General features: G+C 41.9%; 1 protein-coding gene and 1 long non-coding RNA gene across 5 annotated transcripts in view; one reads left to right on the top strand and one right to left on the bottom strand.

Annotated features, from left to right (window-relative positions):
- Positions 1-1,254, top strand: part of LOC148149184 (uncharacterized protein C1orf21-like) — a 194,498-nt gene extending 193,244 nt beyond the window's left edge. For all 4 annotated transcript variants that reach the window (XM_087990895.1, XM_087990892.1, XM_087990893.1 and 1 more), the window contains one exon: positions 473-1,254. In XM_087990895.1, coding sequence (XP_087847021.1) covers positions 473-511 — 39 coding nt within the window. In that variant the 3' untranslated portion in view covers positions 512-1,254. The remainder of the gene's footprint in view (positions 1-472) is intronic.
- Positions 1-27,257, bottom strand: LOC122554799 (uncharacterized). Its single transcript, XR_006313085.2, has 4 exons — positions 27,101-27,257; positions 26,256-26,463; positions 9,482-9,621; positions 1-126 (listed from the first exon to the last, which is right to left on the bottom strand). It is a non-coding gene; the product is annotated as an uncharacterized LOC122554799 (long non-coding RNA).
- Between the last annotated feature and the right edge of the window lie 463 nt (positions 27,258-27,720).

Consider the following 27,720-nt stretch of genomic DNA (forward strand, 5'->3'; position numbering starts at 1 on the left):
GTGTGTTTGATTGCAATCTTCATACTACTAGTGACTACCACACTTTTGTGGGATGTTTGGATTTCCTCACGTAGTACTTTTTCATCATTTTAATGCTTTACAGTCTTTCCTGAAATCTCTTGTGCTCTTTGCATCAAAGTATGTTGAACAGAAAAGACGCAATAGGAGTTTGGGGATGGAAAAGAAACACTTTTAGCAAAAAATGCAATTGACTTTATCAAACTGGCAATACAACTTCTACAACAAATTGGCTACAGGTAGCTCATAAAATGTGCTTGCCTCCTAAAATGTGTGCTTTGAGTAAAAATAAAATTGGAATTCAGACTACAAAGTAGTTTTACTTTGCCTTGCAAATATCAGTTAAGTTCCAAAGGCTTATTGTCATCTACTGGTGCATTAAATGCCTTAAGGATAAATTATTTCAGGGAAGACGATTCTTCATTAAATTTCTTTTTAATGCTTATTTTTTCAGGGGCGTGACTACTGTTCAGAAGAAGAGGATGTTACATAGTGCCAATCCTCCTCCACATTGTACGACTACCACTGTGTATATAGACTTAAGCCAGATCAGTATGTACAAGTTACCACTGCAAATAAGACTACATTGGAGGTGGAAGACTATTTGGCATTGCGTGCTACATTATGGGACTAACATTTCCTTGCGAATGGAAATGCAAGCACCGCTGAGGACTATCAATGCTCTTTGCTGCTAATGATTTCCTTTCTGCATTCTTTCTTTTCGTGCCCGCAAGTATGCAACTTCGAACATCGTCTCAAATTCCACAGAAGACAACTGGTGACATAAGTAATAGGAGGTCTGCTTGAAAACTTTGCATGGTTCACTTGATGTTACAGTCATGTTTGGAAACACAAGCTTTTTCTGAACTTTAAAAATCTGTGAAAGGCATTTGTCAGATCTTGTGAATTTGGATTGATGCAACCATGCATAGATCTCTTCCTGTTCTTGATTCCTTCAGTCATGCCTACAAGCAGTGAATGGGTGAAATGCACAAGTGGCAAAGGTTCTGTTACTTTCTACAAGGACGCTGTTTAATAAACCTGACAATTGGATACAAAGCATTGAATAAAAAACTTTTATTCGCTCTGTTAGAACTGATAAGCACCTGTCCTATCCAAAAAAAAAAATATATATATAAAAGCTTTTTGTCTCGGTGCCGGATAATATGGTTGCTTTTAGCAGTGTTCCCAGCAACATTTTGATTTTTTTTCTATTAATAAAAACATTGTAGTTTCTCCCTGTGGTTTGCTATTGCTTTTTCATCTCATGAAGTCGATTATGAAATTGTTTTTTGAGTTATGCGTCATGGTGGCTCAGCGGATAGCGCTGATGCCTCACAGTGCCAAGAACCCAGGTTTGATTCCAGCCTCAGACGACTGTCTGTGTGGAGTTTGCACATTCTCCCAGTGTCTGTGTGGGTTTCCTCTGGGTGCTTTGCTTTCCTCCCAGGGTCCAATGATGTGCAGGTTAGATGGATTGGCCATAATGTCCAGGGATGTGTAGGCTAGCTAGATTAGCCAGTTACAGGGATAATGTCGGGAGGAGCGTCTGGATGGGATGCTCTTCGGAGGGTCGGTGTGGACTCAATGGGCTGAATGGCCTGTTTGCACACTGTAGGGATTCTATGATTATGACTGACCTTATCATGCTATATTTTTCACTCAATCATAAAGATTAAGATTTGGTGATGTTAATGAATCTTGTTTTCTTCACAGCCCTCTGGGCAAGTGAAGCAGTTCTGTAATGATTAATGAAATTTGAAAACTATACTTGTGATAGATACCATTTGTTCTGAATTGAGAGTTGCATAATGATGAACAAAGTGCCAAAGATTCACCAAGGAATGCACCAGCAATAAGCAGCTCAGCAATCATCTGTCTCATTAAGGTAAGGAGATAGAGGGGAAAAAAACCCAACATACAAGGAAAGCCAACCATTAAAAGTAATAAATGTCCATTTGAAACATCCAAGGAAATAGCTTCCTTTCAAAACCATGGCGACCCCCCCTGCCCCCATCGATGTCCCACATAATTTACAACATTTCATTTATATCTAGTTATTGTTGAGGTTAAAAAATGGACCAATCATCTGAATACTGAGACTTACAAGAGTAACTAAGAGGCTAAGAACCCTGCAATGTGTAATTCACTTCCTGACTCCCCAAGGCCTGTCCACCACCAGCAACGCACAAGGTAGGAGTGTGATGGAATACTCTTCACTTGCCTGGATGAGTGCAGCTCCAGAAATGCTTGAAGCTTAACATTATCCAGAACAAATTAACTCATTTGATTGGCATTGCAGCCATTAACCTCAGCATTCACTCCATCCATCACTGATGCACTGATCCAAAAGATTCCCCTCGGCAACTCACCAAAGTTTCTTCAACAGCACCTTTTTGAAGCAATGATCTGTACGACTTCGAAGGTAAAGGGTAGCAGATACAAGGGAGCACCACCACATGTAAGCTTCTTTCCAAGCCACACACCATCCTGACCTGGACCAAATTGCTGTTCCTTCACAGTTGTTAGGGAATTCCAGGCTTTTTACCTTTCTAGTAGCATTGAGGGTGTACTTACTCTATGGCCTGCCATGGTACAGCTCTCCACAGTTAGGCAATTAGGAAAGGGCACTAAATGGTGCCATCATCAGTGTCACTCATACCCCATAAATTGAATTCGTGGGTGCATGCTATGTATAAAAATCAGTAAAGTCTGGAAAGAATTGAGCAGAGTAAAGTGAGAATAAAGTGACATTAACACAAAGGGAAAATACTGAGTCAGTTTTTTAATGACATCTTTTGGCTAATTGTGTTCAGTTTAATTAGCCTAATATAACAATGGTAAAGCACCTCCATTCTATGGAATATACATTCTGGGATGGTTTTCATGTACTGGACAGCCAGGCACATCAAGTGTCATCAGATAGAACAGCTTGAGCATATAAATAGTAAAAGTGATAAGTGGAGTCTTGGAGCAACTTTAGGGACCAAAGCAAGATCAGTGCATAAAAGCAGAAGACATGGCTAAGACTTGAATCTCTTCCTACCCAAATTCATAATGAAAAAGGAGGTAATTGAGTTGAGTGGGTTATTAATAAAGCTAAGGTATTAGAAAGGCTAGCTACATTTAAAGTTATTTAGTCAACAGGACTGTATGAGATGTATCTGAGGACATGTGGAAGTCAGGATGGAAATTAGAGTCATAGAGATGTACAGCATGGAAACAGACCCTTCGATCCAACCCGTCCATGCCGACCAGATATCCCAACCCAATCTAGTCCAACCTGTCAGCACCTGGCCCATATCCCTCCAAACCCTTCCTCTTCATATATCCATCCAGATGCCTTTTAAATGTTGCAATTGTACCAGCCTCCTCCACTTCCTCTGGCAGCTCATTCCACACATGTACCACCCTCTAAGTGAAAAAGTTGCCCCTTAGGTCTCCTTTATATCTTTCCCCTCTCACCATTAAGTATATAAGTCCTGCCAAGATTTGCTTTCCCAAAATGCAGCACCTCACATTTATCTAAATTGAACCCCATCTGCCACTTCTCAGCCCATTGGCTCATCTGATCAAGATCTCATTGTAATCTGAAGTAACATTCTTCGCTGATCACTACGCCTCCAATTTTGGTGTCATCAGCAAACTTACTAGCTATATCTCTTATGCTCAAATCCAAATCATTTATATAAATGATGAAAAGTAGTGGACCCAGCACCGATCCTTGTGGCACTCTCACTGGTCGCAAGCCTCCAGTCTGAAAAACAACCCTCCACCACCACCTTCTATCGTCTACTTTTGAGCCATTTCTGTATCCAAATGGCCAGTTCTGCCTGTATTCCATGAGATCTAACATTGCTCACCAGTCTCCCATGGGGAACCTTGTCGAACACCTTACTGAAGTCCATATAGATCACATCTACTGCTCTGCCCTCATCAATCCTCTTTGTTACTTCTTCAAAAAACTCAATCAAGTTTGTGAGACATGATTTCCCACGCATAAAGCCATGTTGACTATCCCTAATCAGTCCTCGCCTTTCCAAATGCGTGTACGTCCTGTCCCTCAGGATTCCCTCCAACAACTCTATGACCTCAGGCTCACTGGTCTATATTTCCCTGGCTTGTCCTTACCACCTTTCTTAAACATTGGCACCATGTTAGTCAACCTCCAGTCTTCCAGCACCTCACCTGTGACTATTGATGATACAAATATCTCAGTAAGAGGCCCAGCAATCACTTCCCTAGCTTCCCACAGAGTTCTAAGGTACACCTGATCAGGTCCTGGGGATTTATCCACTTTTATGCATTTCAAGACATCCAACACTTCCTCCTCTAATATGGACATTTTTCAAGATGTCACCATCTATTTCCCTACATTCTATATCTTCCATGTCCTTTTCCACAGTAAATACTGATGCAAACTTAGAGGGGTACTGACCATAATCTATTAATTCTTTAGGTATGTTGGCAAAGGACTGGAGAATTGCAAACTGTAAACCTTTGTTCAAAAATGGTCCTTGGTCAGCAACTCCTAATCAGTCCATTTAACCTTGGCGATGCAATTGCTTTTCCTAAGTTGATCATTTGAGGCAAAAGTTAACAGTAACTTAGAGAGATATAGATTAATTGCCAGAACCGACTGGTATTTGTTCAAAGCAAGTTGTATTTAATGAACCTGCTGAGGTAATGGAGTACTGATGGGGATCATGTTGTGTACGTACACTTCCGAAAGGCACTTAACCCTATTATGTGGCATTTTATTATCAGTAAAGTCGAAGTTGATGGAAATGGAAAGTGGCAGCATGTTAATGAAATTGTCTGACTGACAAGAAACTGTTTTTGTTTTACAATAAGTTATGCAAAGGAGTTACCGAAAGTTGGCCCGAGAACCACAGCTTATATTTTGATGTAAATAACTTAGTGGACAGGGCATAATTTCAAAATTTGCAAGTGACACAAACTTGAAGGTTTTGTGAACTGAGAGGGGGATATTAATAGATTTCAAGAGGATAGAGCAGACTGGACAGGCACGTGGCAAATGAAATTAATAATCAGAAGGAAGAATGGAGAAAGGCAAATAAGAGCACAGTCCTAAAGGGCTTGCAGTAAAAGGGAGTATAGGTGCCCAAAGGGTTGGAGGTAGTTGGGCAGCTTGAGAAATGATTGGAAAAAGCCATATGGGACTTTGGGCTTTATTAATTGGGGATTAAGTAATAATGTAAACATGTTATGATCAGCCTTTACTTGAGGACAGATCTTTAGAGTTTTGTTTTAGGAAAAATGTAATGATTTTAGACAGGGTGCAGGAATGAGTTCTGAGAATGGTTGTATGGAGTGAGATTTTGGTTATAGGGATAGGTTGAAGAAGCTGGGATTGCTTTCCTTTAGGAGGCATTTAGAAATTATTTAACAGAGCATCTCTTTATAAACTCCTTTCTGTGAAAACCCCATTATGGTGTTTGAGAGTTGCCGTGACCCCAGATTTGAAGGAAGGAGGATGAGTAACCTGTGGAGCAACAGGGAAAGCTGAGTACCAAAAGATTCTTGACATAAAATGCACCCACTTTTCCACTGCATTTTGCAAGATAGCAACCAAGTCTTGAGAAAGGATTGGGCAGTGAGACTGCCATTATGATAAAACTCAATGATTTAAAGGACCCACATAGCTGTTAGCATTAGGTCAGAGCTGCAGGGCTCCTCGCTCGCAACCCAAAACTTTCAGCTGGCAATCCCAATGGATGTTGGAACCTGGGGTATAGGAAACCCTAGGAGAGAGGTGTTCAAAACGTGAAGACATCTAAATAGAGTTAATGGAGAAAAACTACTTCCACTAGCAGAAGAATTGCAAGGAACCAAATGATATTGATTTGGAGTGATTGACAAAAGGATCAATGGTAGTAGGAGGAAACTATTTTGACACCGGTGGAGTTAGAATCTGGATGACTGTGTTTGAGAGCATCGGCAGATACAATTACATTTTTCAAAAGGAATTGGATAATCATCTGAGGAGGAAACATTCTTCTTGCTAATGGGAAGGTTGGTTAGAATGGGATGAGCTGAATTGCTCATGCAGTGAGCCAGTACCAACATCATGGGGTGATTGGCCTCCTGCACTGTCACAATTCTCTGATTCTTTTCCACAGTGCATGCATGCAGACTGCTCAGGCTGAATTTATTCTGAAATAGTAGAACCAAACGCCAGTTGGGAACTACATTGGACTTTGCCAAGACTCTTGAACTGAGCAGAGTTGAGAGGTAAAGCTAAATAAACTGCTTCTATACCATGGTGAAGACTGGCAGAAGAGCAGTTGAAGGTGAGAGAAGCGCAAGGCAGTTGAAGTATCTTCCAAGAAATTGGCAATGACCCATCAGTGGTGGAACATACTGTCTGAAGAGAAGTGCCACGAACAATAGCTTATTACCTCAGCATGGCTGCAAATCTTCAAGGTGCACTGATCAAAATCTGCTCAGACTGTCAACATTCCCTGAAGTGACACTTGCCCACTGTGGATTCACATTGATAATATTGAGTAGTCCCGCACATCTCAAAAAATAGATGTTAGAAATTTCTAATTGGCCTAGTAAATCTGATCTATGCAGAGATCTCTGTTACAACATTGTTTTACTTATTATACTATTTTAGATGCTTTGTACAACAGCTGCACAGGATGCATCGCTCAACCCGGCTGAAAGCTCAAAGAGAGGCAGATGATGTTGGTTTTGGCCTCAGGTTGAGGGGACATGGCAACCAGCACACACTCAAACCTACCTTACCTTGACTGGGAAAATGCTCTCGACATGTCACTTGCATTACATTGTGAAAAACAGATGCAAGGAGATAACAGGAGAGAAAAGAAAATCACTTTGCTGGAGCAAAGCTCAGCCGTTTGGACACCTTTCAAATTGATGTGAGAGGCCATGATCTTTCAAAAGGCCCCTTCTGTGCTCTCTGCTCTGGGCAATGTCTGGAACAAGGCAGGTGTCTCACATAAGTTATTTCACTGTCTATATGAATCTGACACTGTTGGATTGAAGGAATACAAATTGAGCAGGAAATGGGTAACTTTAATAGATCTGATGACAATTGAATATTCATATTGTTAAAATCACACACATCCTTCTTTGATTCTTTTTAGGACTACACAAGATTTCACAAATAGTTCAGTGGTCCTGTCAATGAATGAATACATAATTATAGCTGCCATTTTTGCATTTAATTTGGAATACTTGTGTTTAAAAGTACATAATTTTTTTTAGATTGTGTTCCATACGTGTTCATGCATATTTATGTGTCAATACATTTTATACGCTGAAATGTGCACAATGGAAACTCGTCTGCTCGAGTTAGACACCAGCTAGTTGAAAACATCCTGAGATAAGATGTTACACAGAACATTCAATGTGTGTATTTGTCTGCAGGCTCTGACAACCTCAATGTCCAGTGAAGTTTTTAAAAAATTGGGAAATTTATTTTGTCTTTATTCCTGCATGTCTTATTTGTTGCAGTTGCCATGACCACCATTGTCTTTCTGTCCAATCTAATTTGGGATTTTGGGGATTGAGTGTAAAAGTCCTAACTGAAATTGGATTTCTTACCAGAAAGAACTTAAACTTCATTCCCTGAGGAATTGGCATCGAGTATTGTTAGAGGACTGTAATTACTGACTGTGCATTCTGCAAATGCAGAACAGATGCCTGCAACTGTCTTTGGGTACAAAAAGGCTCATTTTGCAGCCTCGCTGCTTTTTGAATACAGGACCCATAAGAGCAGGTCAGGATAATTCAAGCACAGATGGAAAGGATTCATAGAATCCCTACAATGTAGAAATAGAACCTTCGGCCCCACAAGTCCACACCAATACTCCGAAGAGTAACCTACCCAGACCCATTTCCCTATCCTATATTTTTGGCACTGACTAATGCATCTAACCTACACATTCCTGAACACTATGGGTATTTTTGTAGCATAGCCTATCCACCTAACCTGCACATCTTTGGATTGTGGGAGGAAACCGGAGCACCCGGAGGAAACCCACACAGATACAGGGAGATCTGTGCTGACAGGCAGCAGTGCTAACCACTGAGCCGCCTAGAGTAAGGTATTGCTTGTGTCTACTAGATTTTCTCTTCTGCCTCCCAGTTTAAGTCAGCCTTATTTCCCTTGACCTGTTATTGCTGCCAACATTATGGCACAGTGGTTAGCACTGCTGCCTCACAGTGCCAGGAATCTACCAGCTCAGAGAGCAAACTTACAACCTGAACCACATGGTTCAACAATCAATGGTCATCATGAAAATTTTAATTTCAGATTTTATGTTAATTCAAATTCCACTTTCATGCCACACAAGCACCAGGCAATGACAAGCTCAATGTTAAAGAAACTAGCTGTTCTCCCATGAAATTTGATGACTTTACCATAACTACATTCCCTGCTATCAGCATCTCCGGTGTTAATGTTGACCAGAAACTGAATTGGATTAGCCTTATAAATGATGTGGCTACGAGAACAGGTCAGAGGCTTGGAATCCTGCAGTGAGTAACTGAACTCCTGACTTCCCAAAGCCTGTCTAAAAGGCATAAGTTGGGAGTGTGATGAAATACTCTCCATTTGCATGGAGAGTGCAGCCCTAGTAACAGCCAAGAAGCTTGATGCCAGGAAAAAGTACCATGTCCACAAACTCGTACACCTTCCACCACTGATGCATAGTAGCAGCAATGTGTACCAGCTACAATATGTGTGGCAGAAGTTCACCAAGCCTCCTTAAACAGCACGTTTCAACTCCCCACCCTCCACGATATAGAAGACTTATAGCATTAGACATGTGGAACACTGCCATCTGTAAGTTCCGTTGCAACGCAGTCACCATCCTAACTTGGAATTATGTTGCCATTCCTTCACAGTCACTCAGTTAATACCCTGGACCCACACTCCCTAACAGCATTGTGGTCTGCCTACAGCAAGTGGATTGCAGTGGTTCAAAAGTGCTCACCAACTTCTTGAGATAAACTAGAGATGAGCAATAAATGTTAGCCCCATCAACAACACCCACGTCCTATAATTGGATGAAAGAAAGATCTGGCTAAGTGTTGCTGAACCCAAGACCCTATGTAGTTTGTGGCAAGCCTCCCTGAACACAAGGACTTCAATCCGAGTGGGCCTGAAGTGTTCTGTGTATGGCAAGATAATCTAACCAATTGTTGCATTGTTTAGAATGCAAGGGACAATAACATCAGTGCTATCCTGTTCAGATCTGAGCTAACTATTCTCTCAATCCTGTTTTTAGCTTTTCTGAATATATAATGCTTTTTAAAAACTCAACCTTTACGCAAAATCTTGCCCTCCAATTTTCAGTTCCGGAAAAAAATAGGTAAAACCTTGTTCTTCCAGGGCTTACAAGGAACCACTGAACTGCTGTCGGCTTGTTTGCATCACCCTTTCTCCCACATAGAAATCACTTCTCACCTTTTTTGAGATCTCCATCCAATTAGTTGACCATCTCTGCCAAGGCTGATCATTCAATTCCACTTATTGGCCAATTTGGAACCCATGGAATCACAGCCCTCGATCGAGAGACTGCATGGATACCCTTTTAGAATTATTATCTGGAAAATAGAAGCATGGATACTGCCATGTTGCAGAGAACAAACAAGCTTTTTTTAACCATCTCCAGAGATCAAAGGTGATGTTCACTTCTTAGTTACACAAGGTCACATAACATTTGGAGAAACTGGATTTGTTAATTCTGTGAGATACACTGGCACCAGGTGTGTTTAAGTTAATAAAACTGCCTTGCAAAGTCTTGTGTAGATAGGTTGCAGTTTGTCACAGTACTGAGTGAAGAGGTAGTTGCTCTCATAACCCCAGAAAGCTTATTTAACAGGAGGTTGCCAGCTATGGAAGGCTTGAGTTATAAACAAAGGCTGGATAGGCTGGGACTTTTTCACTGGAGAGTAAAAGGTTGCGAGGTGACCTTATAGAAGTTTATGAAATAATGAAGGGTACGGATAGGGTTAATGGTAGTTTTCTTTTCCCTAGGATGGAGGAATTTCAAGATTTTAACATTTTTAAGGTGAGAAGAGAGAGAGTTAAAAAAAGACATGGGCATTTTTTTACATAGAGGGTGGTTTGCGTGTGAAACAAATTTCCTGAGGAGGTGGTGGATGTAGGTACAATCACAATGTTTAAAATACATTTGGATAAGTCCATGAATAGGAAAAGTTTGGAGAGATATGGGCTAGGAGCAGACAGTTTAGTTTGGGATTATTTCAGCATGGACTGGTTGGACCAAAGGGTTTGTTTCTGTGCTGTATGACTCTGACTATGAATCTAAGTCAAGGGCGTGGATAAGGTGAACAGCAAAGGTCTTTTTCCTAGGGTGAGAGTTAAAAACTTGGAGGCATATTTTCAAGTTGAGATTTAGAAAGCACCTGGGTGGGCAACTTTTTCACACAAAGGGTGGTTCGTATGTAGAATGAACTGCCAGAGGAAGTGGTAGATACAAATACAGCTATAACATTTAAAAGACATTTAGATAGGTACAAGAATAGGAAAGGTTTACAGGGAGAAGAGCCAAATGCAGGCAAGTGGGACTAGTTTTAGTTTGGCAAACTTGGTTGGCATTGATGAGTTGGACCGAAGGGTCTGTTTCTGTGCTACATGACTCTATGACTATGTCCTTCTCCTCTCCTTCTTTGAGTGGAAGAGAACAGCGCACAAGACTCTGGAAAAAGGAACTTCTAACTCAAGCAAAAACCCCAAGTCCAAGCACATGAGAATTGTATCTCTCATCTAACATCAATAGAAGCTCTTCCCCTAAGATGGGAATTTCCTCACAAATGCTTTCTTAAACATTTAAGGTAGTTCCCCACATTAATTTGATGTTTCAAGATACATTTTTAAAAAATTGTTTGTCTGAAAAACCGATCTATTTTATATCTAAATGAAAATATCAAAAGAACTGCGGATTCTGGAAATCAGAAACATAAACAGACATTACTAGAAAATCTTAGCAGGTCTGGCAGCATCTGTGGGAAGATGATGTGCTGTTCCTTTGTTTAAGAAGGGAATCAGGGATAATCCACGTAATTATAGGCTGGTAAGCCTGATGTCATTGGTGGGGAAGCTGTTGGAGAAGAAGTGTTAAGTGGTCTTAAAAAGGGTCACTGGACCCGAAATATTAATTCTGATTTATCTCCACAGATGCTGTGAGACCCTGGTGAGATTTTCCAGCAATGTTTGTTTTTAAATCATTTATTGAATGTTATTTTAATGCATATATTCACAATTTTTGATAAAGGCCTTTGTACTTCACAAAGTCCCGGGCTTGGAGTTGATAGTTTCACACAAAGCTGTATGTCTGTTAGTTAAATGTAGATTGTTCAGTGTGTTCGATTTCCCAGGAGGTATAAATGACATTTAGTCAGTTATGCTGTCAGAATATTTAGCATGAAACAGGTTCTGTTCACCTATTGTCAAATCATTTGAATAATATTTAGAGGACAAGTTTGAAAAGCTTTATTCAGATAAAGTATATCTGAATATTTAAAAAGACAAGCTGTCTGTGTGTGTGAGAGAAAATCTATCTTGATTATAGGGCCAGTATGGATCTATCCCACAATACTGTGGGAGGCAAGGTTCCAGAGGACTGGAGAATGGCCAATGTTGTTCCTTTGTTTAAGAGGGGAAACTGAGTTAATCCAGGCAATCACAGGCCAGTGAGCCAGACTTCAATGATGGTGGAGCTTTTGGAGAAGAAACTGAGAGGCAGGAATTATTCACATTTGGAAGTGAATGGATTTGTAAGTGATAGGCAGCATGGGTGTGTGGAAAAGGACATGTCTCACCGACTTGATTCAGTTTTTTTTGAGGAGGTGATAAGAATGATTGATAAAGGAAGAACAGTGGATGTTGTCTACATAGAATTTAGTATGGTATTTGATGAAGTACCTCAAGTCAGGCTGATGCAAAAAGTAGAGCCTCATGCGATCCGGGGGGTGAGCTGGCTAGATGGATACAAAACTGGTTTGGTCATAGAAGACAGAAAATAGTGGTGAAAGTGTTATTTTCAGAGTGGTGATCAGAACTAGTGGTGTTCCACAGGGATCATTGCTGGGAACTTTGTTGTTTGTAATATATACAAATGATCTGGAGGAATATGTAGGTGGTCTGATTAGTAATTTTGTGGATGACACCAAAATTGGCAGAATTGCAGATAGTGAGGAGGCTTGTCAAAGGATACAGAGAGATAAGGATAGATCGCAGATTTGGCAGAGAAATGACAGATGGAGTTTAATCCAGACCAATGCAAGATAATGCATTTTTGAAGATCAAACTTAGTTGCGAATTATACAATAGATGGCAGAACCCTCAGGAGCATTGACCTTCAGAGGGATCTGGGCATACAGGTTCACAGAGCCCTGAAAGTGGCAACTCATTAAGAAGATCATGAAGGCATGCTTGCCTTCATCAGTTGGAGCAATGAATAGAAAAGTTGGCAAGTTAAGTTGCAGCTGTGTAAATCTTTAGTTAGACCACATTTGGAATATTGCATGCGGTTCTAATTGCCACTCTACCAGAAGGTTGCGGATGCTTTGAAGAGGGTACAGAGAAGTTTTGCCAGGATGTTATCTGGTCTGGAGGGTTTTAGTTATGAGAAGAGGTTGGATAAACTCAGATTATTTTTGCTGAAAAGACAGAGGCTGAGGGGCAACCTGATAGAAGCCTGTAAAATTATGAAACGAACAGATAGGGTGGATAGTCAGAGGCTTTTTTTTCCCCAGGGTGGAAAGGCCAACTACAAGAAGACATTGATCCAAGGTGAGAGAGAGAAAGTTTAGGGGAAAAGTTTCACACAGAGGCTGGTGGATGTCTGGAACACACTGCCAATGAAGGTGGTGGAAGCAGGCACATTAGCAATGTTTAAGGCACATCATGATAGACACATGATGGGGAGGTGAACTGAGGGATAGAAACCGCATATGGGCAAATAGTAGCAGGTCTAAATAAGAAAAAGGAATCAGTGCAGGCCTGGTGGGCGGAGGGGACTGTTCCTGCGCTGTATTATGTATGTACACTAACTGCTGTGTTCTTTGAATGCCAAAGTGTATTAAGCGGGAGGAAAATATTCTAATTTTAAACTGCAAAAATGCACAAAATAAATATATTTTCAAGCAGTCAGGATCTCATTATCATATGTGTTTGGTGCCATTTACCAAGTCTAAACTTCTAATTACAGGCAGCATTGAGAAAAAGGGAGAGACGAAGAGAGACTACATCTTTCCTCAGAAAACCTATTAAGTTGTACATGATTGTGCCATTCATCATCCCGATTTGAGCTAAATTTTAACTAATAATGTGTTTTGTTTTATAATCTGAGGCACAGCCAAAGGAATAAAGATTTGACATGTAAGCATTTTAAAATTGGTAAAGTGTATAATTCTTTTACCGTAAAAACTTATTGATGAACCAATCAAGTGACTTGTTGAAAGAAGTTTAATCTAGTTTTCCTCAGTGATTGAAATTCTGATCTCCTAAAATTAGGTTTTGACTAATATTTCAAAGGTTACTCATTTCACTAACAATTACATTTCTCCATTAAGTTATGTGGGTAAAACTTTGACCTTTGTCTTTTTCTATCCTGGCAGAGCTCACACAATATTACAGATGTTGGAAATCTGGAACAAATACATACAGTTTGTAGAAATTAGCAAGTCTGGTAGTACCTATAGAGAGAGAAACAGAGTTAACATTTCATGTCTGGTACAGCTCTTCTTCAGAACTGAACGGTGTTGGAAAATGCTTTTTTATATATAATTTTGACAGAGGCAGAGGCCCACTGCAAAAGAGAAAGGGGTTAATGGTGGAGAAAGTGAAAAAGAGGTGTAAATTAAGGGTGTGAAAGGGAGAGTATGGGTCCTTGTGACTTAGAGCAAAGTAAACAAGGCAAGGCTGAAGTGGACAGGGGAGAGAGATTGTAGGAAAAAATAGGTAACAGGCTTAATGTGGTCAGTTTCTGAAGTTATGGAGTTCAATACTTAGACCTTAAAGTTGTAAGATGCCTAAGTGGAAAAAAAGATAGAGGTCCTTGAGGTTGAATTGTGCTTTGTTGGGGGTCAAGATTGTGGTGCTGGAAAAGCACAGCTGCTAAAACAGCATCCGAGGAGCAGGAGATTCGATGTTTCGGGCATAAGCCCTTCATTAGGATTCCCTGATGAAGGGCTTATGCCGGAAACGTCAATTCTCCTGCTCCTTGGATGCTGCCTGGCAGGCTGGGCTTTTCCAGCACCACACCCTCAACTCTGATATCCAGCATCTGTAGTCCTCACTTTCTCCTTGTACTTTGTTCAACATACAGCAGTCCTAGGACAGAAGGATATCACCTACCAGCAGATCTGCTGGTATTGTCTTCCCTGATACTGTATATGGCATGGTGGCTCAATGGTTAGTACTGCTGCCTCACAGCGCTAGGGACCCAGATTCGATTCCATCATCAGGCGACTGTCTGAGTGGGGTTTGCACATTCTCCCTGTGTCTGCATGGGTTTCCTCACAGAGCACCGGTTTCCTCCCACAGTCCAAAGATGTGTAGGTTAGGTGGACTGGCCATGCTAAATTGCCTAGCAGTGTCCAGGGAGGTGCAGGCTAGGTGTATTAGCCATGGAAAATGCATGGTTACAAAGAAAGAGTCCAGGATGGGTCAAGATGGGATGCTCTTCAGAGTGTCAGTGTGGACTCGATGAGCCAAATGGTCTGCTTTCACATGCAGGGATTCTGTGATTCTACTGACCCTACTGAAAGGTAAATCTGCATCATGCAGACCTACATGAAATAGTCCAGCACAAACTAAGCCACAATGGTAACCATCCCCATCAACTGATGAGAAGGTTTAAACCTGGCTGGATTTTCAAACCCTGTATTGGTCTCCAGCCTCACTTGTTCATCTCTCCTTGCAACAAGGTATATCTCTCTGATACTACGAACATCACTTCCTTGACCAGGTTTTATTTTCAACCGTGCTTTCCAAGTCTTCATTCAAAATTTTCTCTGCTTACACCTTCCCATTTTTACTTGCCTTTTCCCTTTCATCTTATTTACCTGCTGTCTTGAATCTTAGGTGCCGTTAATTTCTTTCATGTTTTGGTCTGTTTTCTGACTGTGACAGAATTGTAATAACATCTGGTGCTTTCCTTTTGCAGGTACTGCGTCAATCAATCCATTAACTTCACGGGAATGCATGTGGTCATGTGTATTCTCATGCGGGTGTGGGTATGTTTGCGTACATTTTTGTTGACATGTTTTTTTCCCTCATATCTGGAACATGTGTGAATTTCAAACGAGTGAATAATGCTCTTGGAAGAAAATATAGTTTCTTTCTCTTGGAAAATAATCAGAAGACAGTTTAGAAGTACCACATCAAAAGGACACCAGCCCCTCCACAGAACACCAGCCCTCCCACATTAGCAAGGGTCACTTGGCACATTTCAATGATCCTCAACTTCAATTATTCATCCTGAAATGCACAACATGAAATAAACCACAACACCAGACGAAGGCAATGGCTGACACATTGGCACAGACACAATCCAAAAATTACAAATAGGAATGGCATTTAAAATTAGCACCAAGTTGTTTTTATGGCTTCAAGAAAGACTGAGCTTGGTTTGAAAAAGACTATTTATCATCGGAAATATCTTCCTTCCCCCAATCAGGGACAGAGAGGTTAATTATAGAATCGACCATTACAATGCCAAAAAAGCAAGGGTTTGTCTGGTCTCATTGATTCAATTCAACAGTGAGTAGTCATACACCAATTAAGCATTACGGCAGCTTAATCATCAGGGATTGCTATTTGTAAGACATGAATTGACAACTGGAAAGCAAGCAGCCACTCTTGTCTACGGAGGACGGTGTTAAAATGTTAACATGCTACAATCCATCACTTTGCTAAACCTGCAAAACAGCCTTTCTATATATAAAAGCGGATAGATTGCAATCTTCCAAATTGCTTTTAAAAATGACGTAGCGATGTACGTAGAGGCCCATTTCGAACGAGCACATAATTTTTAGACTAAAAGATGTACATGCTCATATTGATCAGGAGACAGATGTTCATTGGTTTGCATGGAAGTTCAAAGTGTTACCTGCTAGAATGAGGTGAGACCTGAGCAGCAGCTTTGACAAGAATGGGCAGACACAGTGGAACTGTCTGCAGGGTGTGTCAGCAAGAAGCTACTTTATCAGGTTTGGAGCCACTGCAGGGAGGTGGCCAAAGTGATGTGCTTCTCGTGGACATTTCCCATTTCCCCAGCAGCCACTGGAGGTAGGATTAACATCTTGAGAGGCTCAGCCATCACAAAGGTTCCATCTGGTTAATGGGCCAGTCTTTTCTGTGTTTGATGCCTCTGATGAGGTGAGAGATGAAGCCTCATCTGCATGAGGGCCCTTTGTGAAGTGGCTAAGCGAGCTCCAGCAGCCTGAGCAAACTATTGGATGTGGACAAGGAGAGCTCATGGGAGTCAGCACCATTGAAAATTATAATACTGGCCACCATCCCCAATTCTCCTTAAGATAATGTTGGGAGCTGCTTTCTTCAGTCACTGTAGTCCTATATCATCTGATATAGGACTACAGTGACACAGTGCGGTTCGGGAGGGTGTTTCATGATTCTGATCCAGCAACAGTAAAGGAATGATGATATAGTTAAAAAGTGAAGGAGAGGTGTAACTTGAAAGGGAATATGCAGGTTTTGGTGCTTTTCAATGCATCTCCTGCCCTTGTCTTTATAAGGACATAGGTTACAGGTTGGGAAAGGGCTGTTGAAGGAGCCTGAGTGAGTTGCTGTGTTGCACCTTCTGGGTAATGCACACTACTGTCTCTATGCATGAGACATGCAGGGAGTGAAAGTTCAAGATGGTACATCTGATGCCAACCATGCTGAATGCTTTGTCATGGATTGAGTGGTTGGAATTGCGCTTATGCAGGCACTTGGGGCCTATTCCATTACACTCCTGACTTGTGCATTCTATGTGGACTTGCTGCATGAATCCCAGTCTGCTCTTCTAGCCACAATATTTATATGACTAATCCAATTCAGTTTCTGATCAATGGTAAACCTCTAGGCTGCTGTTGATATTGCAAGGGATTCTATCAATACATGTGCTCACAAGACACTTTCACTACACCTGTTAACATCTCTTGTGTGACTTTGCAGTTCTTGCCAAATTGTGAAACCCCCAGGCTGAACAGAGACAGCAGCAGCAACAGTGAAATAGAGCAAACATGGGGGTGAACAGCGGCAGCAGGATAAATACCTGAGGAGAGGGGTCAGTCAGAGTGAACCGGGTGGGGGGGTGAACAGCAGCAGGATAAATACCTCAGGAGGGGGGTCAGTCAGACCGAACCTGGGGATGAGCAGTAGGATAAATACCTGAGGAGCGGGGTCAGTCAGAGCGAATGTTGAGTTGAATCTAGGAGGTGACATCACAACTCCAAATGTGACCTAACCTTGGCTGCTCCCCCAGGAAGTAAGTTTGCAGACTGAGTGAGTAGCGTCTGGAGAGAGATAAAGCATTTACTTTTTGTAGTTGTAGTCTGCTGGGAATAGTGAGCAAGAGTGAGAGACCTGAGTTTGATGACAGGTGGGTAAGTGCGTAATCAATTCCTGGATTATTGTCTGTAGTTGATAAAGTTGGTTTAGTTCATGGGGTTCACAATGGCAGGATAACCCAGCCCAATGGAATGCTCCTTCTGCAATATATGGGAAATCAGGGACACTTCCGGTCTCCATGGTGACCACATATGCAGGAAATGTGTTCATTTGCCGGGAGCTGGGGATGGACATATTATGTAGTGGATTGTATGTTCAGCAAGCTGGTCCAACCACCAGGAGGGCTACTCAGAGTTGGGTGACCAGCAGGAAGGCAAATAAGTGTGGGCAGGCAATGCAGGAGTCCCCCGAGGCCTTTCCCCTCTCGAACATGTATATTATTCTGGATACTGTTGGGGAGGGTGGCCACTCAGGGGAAAGCAGCAGCAGCCAGATCAGTGGCACCGTGATTGAGATTTGTTGTACAGCATGGGAGGTGGTGGTATAGTGATTGGGGGCTGTATAGTCAGGAACACAGATATGCATTTCTTTGGCCGTAAGTGAGACTCCATGATAATGTCGGGTTCGAGGATGCCTTTGAGTAGGCACATGATAAGCTGAAGGAGGATGGTGAGCAGCCAGAAGTTGTGGTCCATATTGGCAGGAAGAGAGATTAGGTACTGCTCAGGGAGTTCAAGGTGTTCGGTAGAAAATTGCAAAGCAGAACCTCTAAGGTTGTAATATTGGGATTACTTCCTGTGCCACATGCTAGTGAGGCTAGGGAAAGAAAGATAGTACAGTTAAATACATAGCTAAAGAGCTGCCATCGGAGGGAGGGATGTGGGATTACTCAGGTCAGAGCAAAAGTTGGAGCTTCTGGGCAATATTCTATCTAAATTGTGAAATCACTCAACTGCTCTAAGATTCCGTACATGCCAACCAGTACTCTGACACATTTGGAAGTCACTGCTGTCCTCAAATTTTGAAGAGGTCCAGGCACCAAGAAAAACAATTAAGGGAAGTGCTGGGTGTAGGGTGTGTAATTTGGAGGTAGTTAGTTGTGGATTTGTCCAGGCTTTAGACCAGCCTTCAATATATCTAAAGTTTCCTGGGTAACTATTCCAGTAAATACCATGGAACCATCTAAAGTATCTGACTCTTAATTTAGAGTTGGAGACATATGCAGAGAGCCCTAGAGACCCGGGGAATTGACTATTGGAAGTCTAAATTTCCAGGCAATTCCTGTAAGGTTCACTCATCGGAAATTCCACATGTTTATGGTATGCATCTTCATTTGTATGTTCAGTTCCCAATGACCTTGATACCAGAACATTTGGCCCATTTTTTATTGAATCATATTTAAATTGGTCAATAGGACCAGATACATGTATATGGATGGTTGCTATTGGTTTACTTGGCAGATGATGCATGTCATGATGATGGATTGTAACCCTGGAACACTTAGACATGTTGAACTTTTAATTCCAACATGTGTTTTTTCAAAAGACAGTGGCTATAGCCAAAGAAATGATTGTAAATATAAGTTCAGTAGCTATCTGGAGTGTGTGTCCCTGGAATGTCACACCTGATGAGGTATCAAGGAAACTCTAAATAGATGGACTTAAAAGAGGAAGAATGTATTACAAACTGAACCGTAAACTCCTGTAAGTACCTCAGCCTGTGAACATGGTTAAAAATAAGTTAGCAGCCTGAGTGAGAGACATATTTGTGATTTTCCCTTTCAAGAATACACAGGGCCAGGGTCTAAAAGTGAACTTCACCTCTAGTTTGTGTGTGTTAGGTGTCCTCATGTCCTAGTCTGTGCATTAAGCAAAGCCATTAAACACCCCTGCAACACAGGTAAAGAAAGTGATAACCATTCTGTCACACTGAACTCTGTCAGTCATCCACTAATGAAAAGAACTCGGATTTTTTAAAAAATTAAATCAACCTACAGAGCCAAAAATCTGAAAATGTTCCTGCAAAGGTGATGGAAACAGAGACTTTGCATATTTTATAAGGCAGAGGTAGACAGATCCTTGTTAAGTAAAGAGAAAAAGATTATCAGGGTTAGGCAAGATTGTGGATTTCAGATTACAACCAAATTCAGCCATGATCATATTGAATGGCTAATAGGTTCAAGGGGTTGAATGGCCTACTCCAGTTCCTTGTTCGTATATTCACAGGTCTATGTGTATGTTAGACCAGAAGACATAGCAGCAGAAATTAGGCCATTCAGCCCATCAAGTCTGCTCTGCCATTCAATCATGGCTGGTAAGTTTCTAAACCCCATTCTCCCACTTTCTCCCTGAAACCCTTCAACCTCAAGAACCTATCATCAGTCTTAAATACACTCATTGACCCAGCGTCCACAGCAACGAACTAGATGAAGAAACTGAGGGCATTGCAGACAATACAAAGATAGGTAGATGGACAATAGCATTGAGGAGGTAGGGAGGCTGTAGTAGCAATAGATTTTGTATATTTACACTCTCTCACTGAAGAAGCTTCTCCGTATCTCAGTTCTAAAAGGTCCTCCCTTTAATCTAAGCCTGTGCCCTCGGGTTCTAGTTTTTCCTACCAATGGAAACATCTTCCCAACATCTACTCTGTCCAGGCCATTCAGTATTCTGTATGTTTCAATTAGAACTCCTCTCATCCTTCTAAACTCCAACTATAAACCCAGAATCCTCTAACTTTCCTCATATATAAGCTTTACATTCCTGGGACTATTCTCATGAGCCTCCTCTGAACATGCTCCAGTGCCAGAGCATCCTTCCTGAGATTTGGGGCCCAAAACTACACACACTACTCCAAATGTGGTCTGACCACAGCCTTGTAGAGCCTCAGAAGTACATGCCTGCTTTTATATTCAAGTCCTCTCAAAATAAATACCATGATTGCATTTGCCTTCCTAACTACTGACTCAACCTGCAAGCTTAAGTTGACCACATGCTGGACTAGAACTCCCAAGTCTCTTTGCACTTCGGACTTTTGAATTTTCTTCCCATTTAAAAAACAGTCCACGCCTCTATGCTTCTGACGAAAGTGCATAACCTCATACTTTCCCATGTTGTATTCCATCTGCCACTTCACTGCTCATTCCCCTGACTGGGCCAAATACCTCTGCAGCCTCCCTACCTCCTCAATGCTATCTGTCCCTCAATCTATCTTTGTATAATCTTTAAACCTAGCCAGAACACCCTCAGTTCCTTCATCTAGATCATTAATGCATAAAGTGAAAAGTTGTGTTCCCAACACTGAGCCTTGTGGAACACCACTTGTCACCAGCTGCCATCCTGAGAAGGACCCTTTTGTCCCCACTCTTTGCTTTCTGCCAGACAGTCTTCTATCCATGGTAGCACCTTGCCTCTGACACCACGGGCCTTTATCTTACTCAGGAGTCTCCTGCACAACGCCTTGTCAAAGGCCTTCTTGACGTCCATATACATAACATCCATTGGCTCTCCTTGGTCTAACCTGCTCGTTACTTCCTCAAAGAATTCTATCAGATTTATCAGGCATGAACTCCCCTTGATGAAACTGTGCTGACTTTGCCCTGTTTTACCATACACTTCCAAGTATTCAGAAATCTCATCTTTCACACTGGATTCCAGATTAGATTAGATTACATTACATTACATTACAGTGTGGAAACAGGCCCTTCGGCCCAACAAGTCCACACCGACCCGCCGAAGCGAAACCCACCCATACCCCTACATTTACCCCTGACCTAACACTACGGGCAATTTAGCATGGCCAATTCACCTGACCCTGCACATCTTTTGGACTGTGGGAGGAAACCGGAGCACCCGGAGGAAACCCACGCAGACACGGGGAGAACGTGCAAACTCCACACAGTCAGTCGCCTGAGGCGGGAATTGAACCCGGGTCTCAGGCGCTGTGAGGCAGCAATGCTAACCACTGTGCCACTGTGCCACCGTGCCGCCAAAGATCTTACCCACGACCAAGGTTAGGCCAATCAGTATGTAATTTTCTGTCTTTTGCCTTACTCCCATTTTAAACAGGGGTGTCACATTAGCCATTTTCCAGTCCACTGGAACCCTCCTTGATTCTAGCGATTCCTGAAAGATCACCATTAATGCCTCTGCTATCTCCCTTAGAACTCTGGGGATAGTCCATCTGGGCCAGATGATTCAGGCCATTTTTCCAGCACCTTCTCCTTGGTGCTGGCTCTGCCCCCTCACTGTCTTGAATTTTTGGGATATTACTCATGTCTTCCACCATGAAGACTGGCGTGAAGTAATTATTCAGTTCCTCAGCCATTTCCTTGTTCTCTACTACTATCTCTCTAATGTCATTTTCTAGTAGCCCAATGGCCACTCTTACAGTCTTCCTTTATATTACTGGCTAGCTTACACTCATATTTAATCTTCTCCTCTCTTATTTCTTTTTTTGTTCCCCTCTGTTAGTCTTTGTAAACTTCCCAATCCTCTGGTTTCCCACTGCCCTTCGCCATATTATATGCTTTCTCTTTTGCTTTTATGTTATTCCTGACTTCCCTAGTGTCAGCCATGGTTGCCACATCCTCCCTGAACCATGATTCTTTTTCCTCAGGATAAATCTCTGTTGTGTCTCCTGAATTACTCCCAGAAACTCCTGCCATTACTGTTCCACTGTCTCTCTTGCTAAGCTCCTTTCCCAGTCAATTCTACCCAGCTCCTCCCTCATGCCTTGGTTCATGTGCTTAATTCTGGCTTCATGCCATTCACAATGTTATGACCTTGGTGATCTGACTGCAACAATTCTTGACACAACCTTCCTTCCTTATCCTTTAGTGGACCAACTCTTTCTCTAGGTTCTGGATCAGTGGTGCTGGAAGAGCACAGCAATTCAGGCAGCAAGGACTGATTAGGGATAGTCAACATGGCTTTGTGCGTGGGAAATAATGTCTCACAAACTTGATTGAGTTTTTTGAAGTAGTAACAAAGAGGATTGTTGAGGGCAGAGCAGTAGATGTGATCTATATGGACTTCAGTAAGGCATTCGATAATGTTCCCCAGTGGAGACTGGTTAACAAGGTTAAATGTCATGGAATACAGGGATCACTAGTCATTTGCATACAGAACTGGCTCAAAGGTAGAAGACAGAGGGTAGTGATGGAGGGTTGTTTTTCAGACTGGAGGCCTGTGACCATTGGAGTGCCACAAGGATCGGTGCTGGGTCCACTTCTTTTCGTTATATATATAAATGATTTGGATGTGAGCATAAGAGGTATAGTTAGTAAATTTGCAGATGACACCAAACTTGGAGCTGTAGTCGACAGCGAAGAAGGTTACCTCAGATTACAATGGGATTTTGATCAGATGGGCCAATGGGCCGAGAAGTGGCAGATGGAGTTTAATTCAGATAAATGTGAGATGCTGTATTTTGGGAAAGCAAACCTTAGCAGGACTTATACACTTAATGGTAAGGTCCTAGGGAGTGTTGCTGAACAAAGAGACCTTGGAGTGCAGGTTCATAGCTTCTTGAAAGTGGAGTCGCAGCTAGATAGGATAGTGAAGAAGGCGTTTGGTATGCTTTCCTTTATTGGTCAGAGTATTGAGTACAGGAGTTGGGAGGTCATGTTGCGGTTGTACAGGACATTGGTTCGGCCACTGTTGGAATATTGTGTGCAATTCTGGTCTCCTTCCTATCAGAAAGATGTTGTGAAACTTGCAAAGTTTCATAAAAGATTTACAAGGAAGTTGCCAAGGTTGGAGGATTCAAGCTATAGGGAGAGGTTGAACAGGCTGGGGCTGTTTTCCCTGGAGTCTCGGAGGCTGAGGGGTGACCTTATACAGGTTTATAAAATTATGAGGGGCACGGATATGATAAATAGACAAAGTCTTTTCCCTGGTGTGGGGAAAAGTGAGCCTGACCAGTGGGCATAGGTTTCGTGTGAGAGGGGAAAGATTTAAAAGAGACCTAAGGGGTAGCTTTTTCATGCAGAGGGTGGTACATGTATGGAATGAGCTGCCAGAGGAAGTGGTGGAGGTGAGTATAATTGCAACATTTAAAAGGCATTTGGATGGGTATATGAATAGGAAGGCAAGGAAGGGTTTGGAGGGATATGGGCTGGGTGCTGGCAGGTGGGACTAGATTGGGTTGTGATATCTGGTCGGCATGGATGAGTTGGACCAGAGCGTCGATTTCTATGCTGTACATCTCTATGACCCTATGACTCTATGTTGTCACCAGTACAAGAAGGCTAGGAGGGATATTCCAGGTAACTACAGACTAGTGAGCCTGATATCAGTGGTGGGAAAGTTGCTGGAGAAGGTACTGAGGGATAAAATGTATTAATATTTCAAAAACAACATAGGCAACATGGTTTTGTGTGGGGGAGATGGTGCCTTACCAACTTAATAGAGCTCTTTGAGGAAGTGACCAAGTTGATAGCTGAAGGAAAGGCTATAGATGTCATATACATGGACTTTAGTAAGGCATTTGGTAAGGTTCCCCATGGTAAACTAATGGAGAAAGTGAAGTCACATGTTGTGCATGGTGTTCTCGCTAGGTGGATAAAGAAACTGGTTGAGGAACAGGAAACAGAGAGTAGTAGTTGAAGGGAGTTTCTCAAAATGGAGAAAGGTGACCAGTGGTGTTCCACAGGGATCAGTGCTGGAGCCACGGTTGTTTGATATATACATAAATGATCTGGAAGAGGGCACTGCTGGTCTAATCAGTAAGTTTGCAGATGACATGAAGATCGGTGGAATAGCAGAAAGCATACTGGATTGTCAAAGAATATAGGAGAATATCGATAGACTGGAGAGTTGGGCAGAGAAGTGGCAAATGTGAGGTGATGCATTTTGGGAAGTCTAATTCTAGAGCGAACTATACTGTAAATGGAAGAGCCATGGGAAAGTTGATGAGCAGAGAGATCCGGATGTTCAGTCCATTGTACCCTGAAGGTGGCTGTACACGTGGATAGAGTGGTCAAGAAGGCATATGGTATGCCTGCCTTCATCAGACGGCATATTGAGTATAAGAGCTGGCAGGTCATGTTAAAATTGTACAAGACTTTGGTTTAGATTACTGTATACAGTTCTGGTCGCCGCATTACCAAAAGGATGTGGACGCTTTGGAGATGGTGCAGAGAAGGTTTGCGAGGATGTTGCCAGGGATGGAGGGTGATAGCTATGAAAAGAGATTGAGTAGGTTAGGATTCTTTTCATTAGAAAAAAGGACATTGAGGGGGGGCCTACAGATAGAGATAAGCTTTTTCCCAGGGTGAGTGATTCAATAACAAGAGGTCACGCGTTCAAGGTGAGACATGAAAAATTTATGGGGGAATACATGTGGAAAGTACTTTACACAGAGGGTGGTAGGTGCCTGGAACATGTTGCCAGCAGAGGTAGTAGAGGCAGGCAGTCGATTCATTTAAGGTGTGTCTGGACAGTCGGTGGGGAGCAGAGGGATACAGATGCTTAGGAATTGGGTGACAGGTCTAGACAGTGGATTTGGATCAGCTCAGGCTTGAAGGGCTGAAGGGCCTGTTCCTGGGCTGTAAGGTTTCTTTGTTCTTGTTCATTGGCACCTGATGAAATCTGTTACTGCCAAGTGTGACTAGCATACCAGCTCAATGTAACTTCTAGTCACATGTAGTTTTGTGCTTTATCGCACAATATCTTTGAAATGCTTTTAGCATTGGCTATGGATTTTGCCTTGTAGAACCTGACTTCAAGTTTCTCTTCCGCAAGGCTTCTGGGGTATTTAGCTCTTTCTGCTGCTGACTGTTTGCAATGAGTCTTTCACTCTCTTAAAGCTTTAACTAGCAATTTCTTCTAGGTTCACTGGAATTTGTTCTGTATGGTTAAAATGAGGTCTTGTCCGCACTCTTGCCTTCCATGTCCTAATGCCTTAGCTAAGTTAAAACTTCAAATCACTATCACTGTTGTCTGAGTTCGATGGCCTCTTGCTTCCATCTCCTTGGAGGTTGATATTTACATACATGCTTCACCTGGGGTAGTAAAGGTAAACTACCATACAGTCTAAGGAGAAGAAGCTGTTGTTTTAGAATGCCATTTATAGCACAGTAGCAATCAGATACAAGTTACATCAGTGTGTGATGATGCTATGGCTTTAAGAGGTGTATTTTGTTCTGGTTGGTTTTAAGAGAGAGAGAGATTGATTGAGAGGTACTGCGCAGTCTGTGATAACATAAACAGCTTGTCAGGCTTTGGGTTCTTTTAACATATTAGAACAATAGAAACAACCTGGATGGGTGGGGCCAGCTCTCTCAGACCAGGATTTATTGTTTTCTTTTTAGCCTTTAGATTCAGCAGAACCTGCTGGAATTTTGAAGACATAGGAATTTTTTTTTTCCTCTCTCAGTTGTAGCCAAAAGCTGGAGCTTTTCATCCTACTGCAGGCATTGCATGTGAGAAAATCTGTTTTCTGAATTTTCCTTTTTGCCTTTGGGTGTGTTTATGGGATGTTACTATGTTGAAACAGTTAATTTGTAATTACTACTCTATCTATTATTCTGTTAACTTTTCCAATGGAGTTATTCTAAGTTCTTTCTTTTGTTGTATTTTAATGACAGTGTTTGAATAAATTGTGTTTTGCTTAATGCTGACTTTTTTGACCAGTTGAACTGCATCTGAACACAGTACTTTAAAATAAGAAAGGTTAGAGTCTAGGCTACCTTCTTAGAATATTTGAGGAGGTCTGGTCTGGTCCATAATTAGTAAGATCAACGTTGTTGCTCAGACAGTTGGGAGATTGTGAATAGCAAGTCTGTTTCCTTTGTGATTCAAAGACTTTCAGCTTTTCCCCAGCCAGGTCCTTATCACACTATCAAATTGGGTGGAGCTGAATGCAGCCTTTCGCATTAACTCTGTAAGAACTATTACCTGAAATGACAATCAGAGTAAACACACAGGGATTTCAGCTTTTAAAATCAGCCTTATGCAAATCTAAGTTTAACATCAAACATTCAATGAATTCAATAGTTGCATGTCAACTGGGACAACACATCCATCCTAGGACAAGCCAAACAAAGACACACACGAGAATTCCTAGAAGTATGGCATTCCAACCGGAACTCTATTAACAAATACATCGGCCTGGACCCCATTTGCCACCCCCTGAGAAAAGGAACAGGAAGTGACTTCATCACAGAAAATAACACTACAGGAAATGACATCACCAACCCAAAGAAACCCAAACATACAAATAGAAAGCAGGAGTTTTCAGCAACGCTTCGCCTGAGGCCCACTGAAGATGTTACCTAGTAGGGTGGCGAAACGTCTGGAAATGAACCTTCCAGCTCAGTGAGCAAACCTACGACCAGTTGCAAAGAATGGAATGAGAGAATCAGATTTACCCAGGTCCCTGAGAAAGGCTATACCAAAATATTGAAAACTTCCTCCCAGGATGATGATGAATCAGAACCAGTCAAAATGTTATTTTAGTATTGGCCTCCAAGTCTTCTAATCTGGGCAGGAACCTAATTTCCAACTCAGATCAGAATCAACATTGCCCACTTACCTTTGCTGCAGTTTTTCAGGTGAGCTTCCAGGCCAGGAGTCAGCACAAATGATTTCAGGAATCCTTCCAGCCAACACCGGAGTGGATCAGTGATGGAACCCTTTTTCAGCACTAAAAGCCAAATTCTGTGGTTTATAGGTTCTTAAGTTACTGTGGCAGCTGCTGAAAGAAGGTAAGTCTGTAAGGTAAAGTAAGGGATAGAGCATCAGAAAGATGAGCAATACAGGTACCAGTTGGGTACTGGTATAGTGTGCCAGGTGGATAAGGCATGCTGTGCCAGGTGAGTGGGGTGTCAGAAGTCAGGCTGGGCATGAAGTATTGGTTGTGTTCGAAAGTCAGAAGTGGTTTTAGTGGTGATTTGGGTGTGGGGTTTCAGTTTAATGTCTGCAGATAGAGAGAAAGAGAGAGCATGTTTTAATTTCTCAAACCTTTCCTGGGTACATATTCAGGTAAATCAGCCAGAACATTTCAAAGACTGTGACCTCATCTCAGACATTTCTGGTGGGTTCCAAGAAATAAAGTAAAAATTAAGACAGAGTTCATCTCAGATCAATTTCAGATTGGGGGAAGTTGATTAAGATGATGAATGATGAAATACCAGAAGCTGCTGAAGACTTCCA

Source organism: Chiloscyllium plagiosum, unplaced genomic scaffold (assembly GCF_037043375.1).
Source record: "Chiloscyllium plagiosum isolate Xiang-an unplaced genomic scaffold, Cpla_swu_hap1 HiC_scaffold_9, whole genome shotgun sequence".
NCBI classification, from domain to species: domain Eukaryota; kingdom Metazoa; phylum Chordata; class Chondrichthyes; order Orectolobiformes; family Hemiscylliidae; genus Chiloscyllium; species Chiloscyllium plagiosum.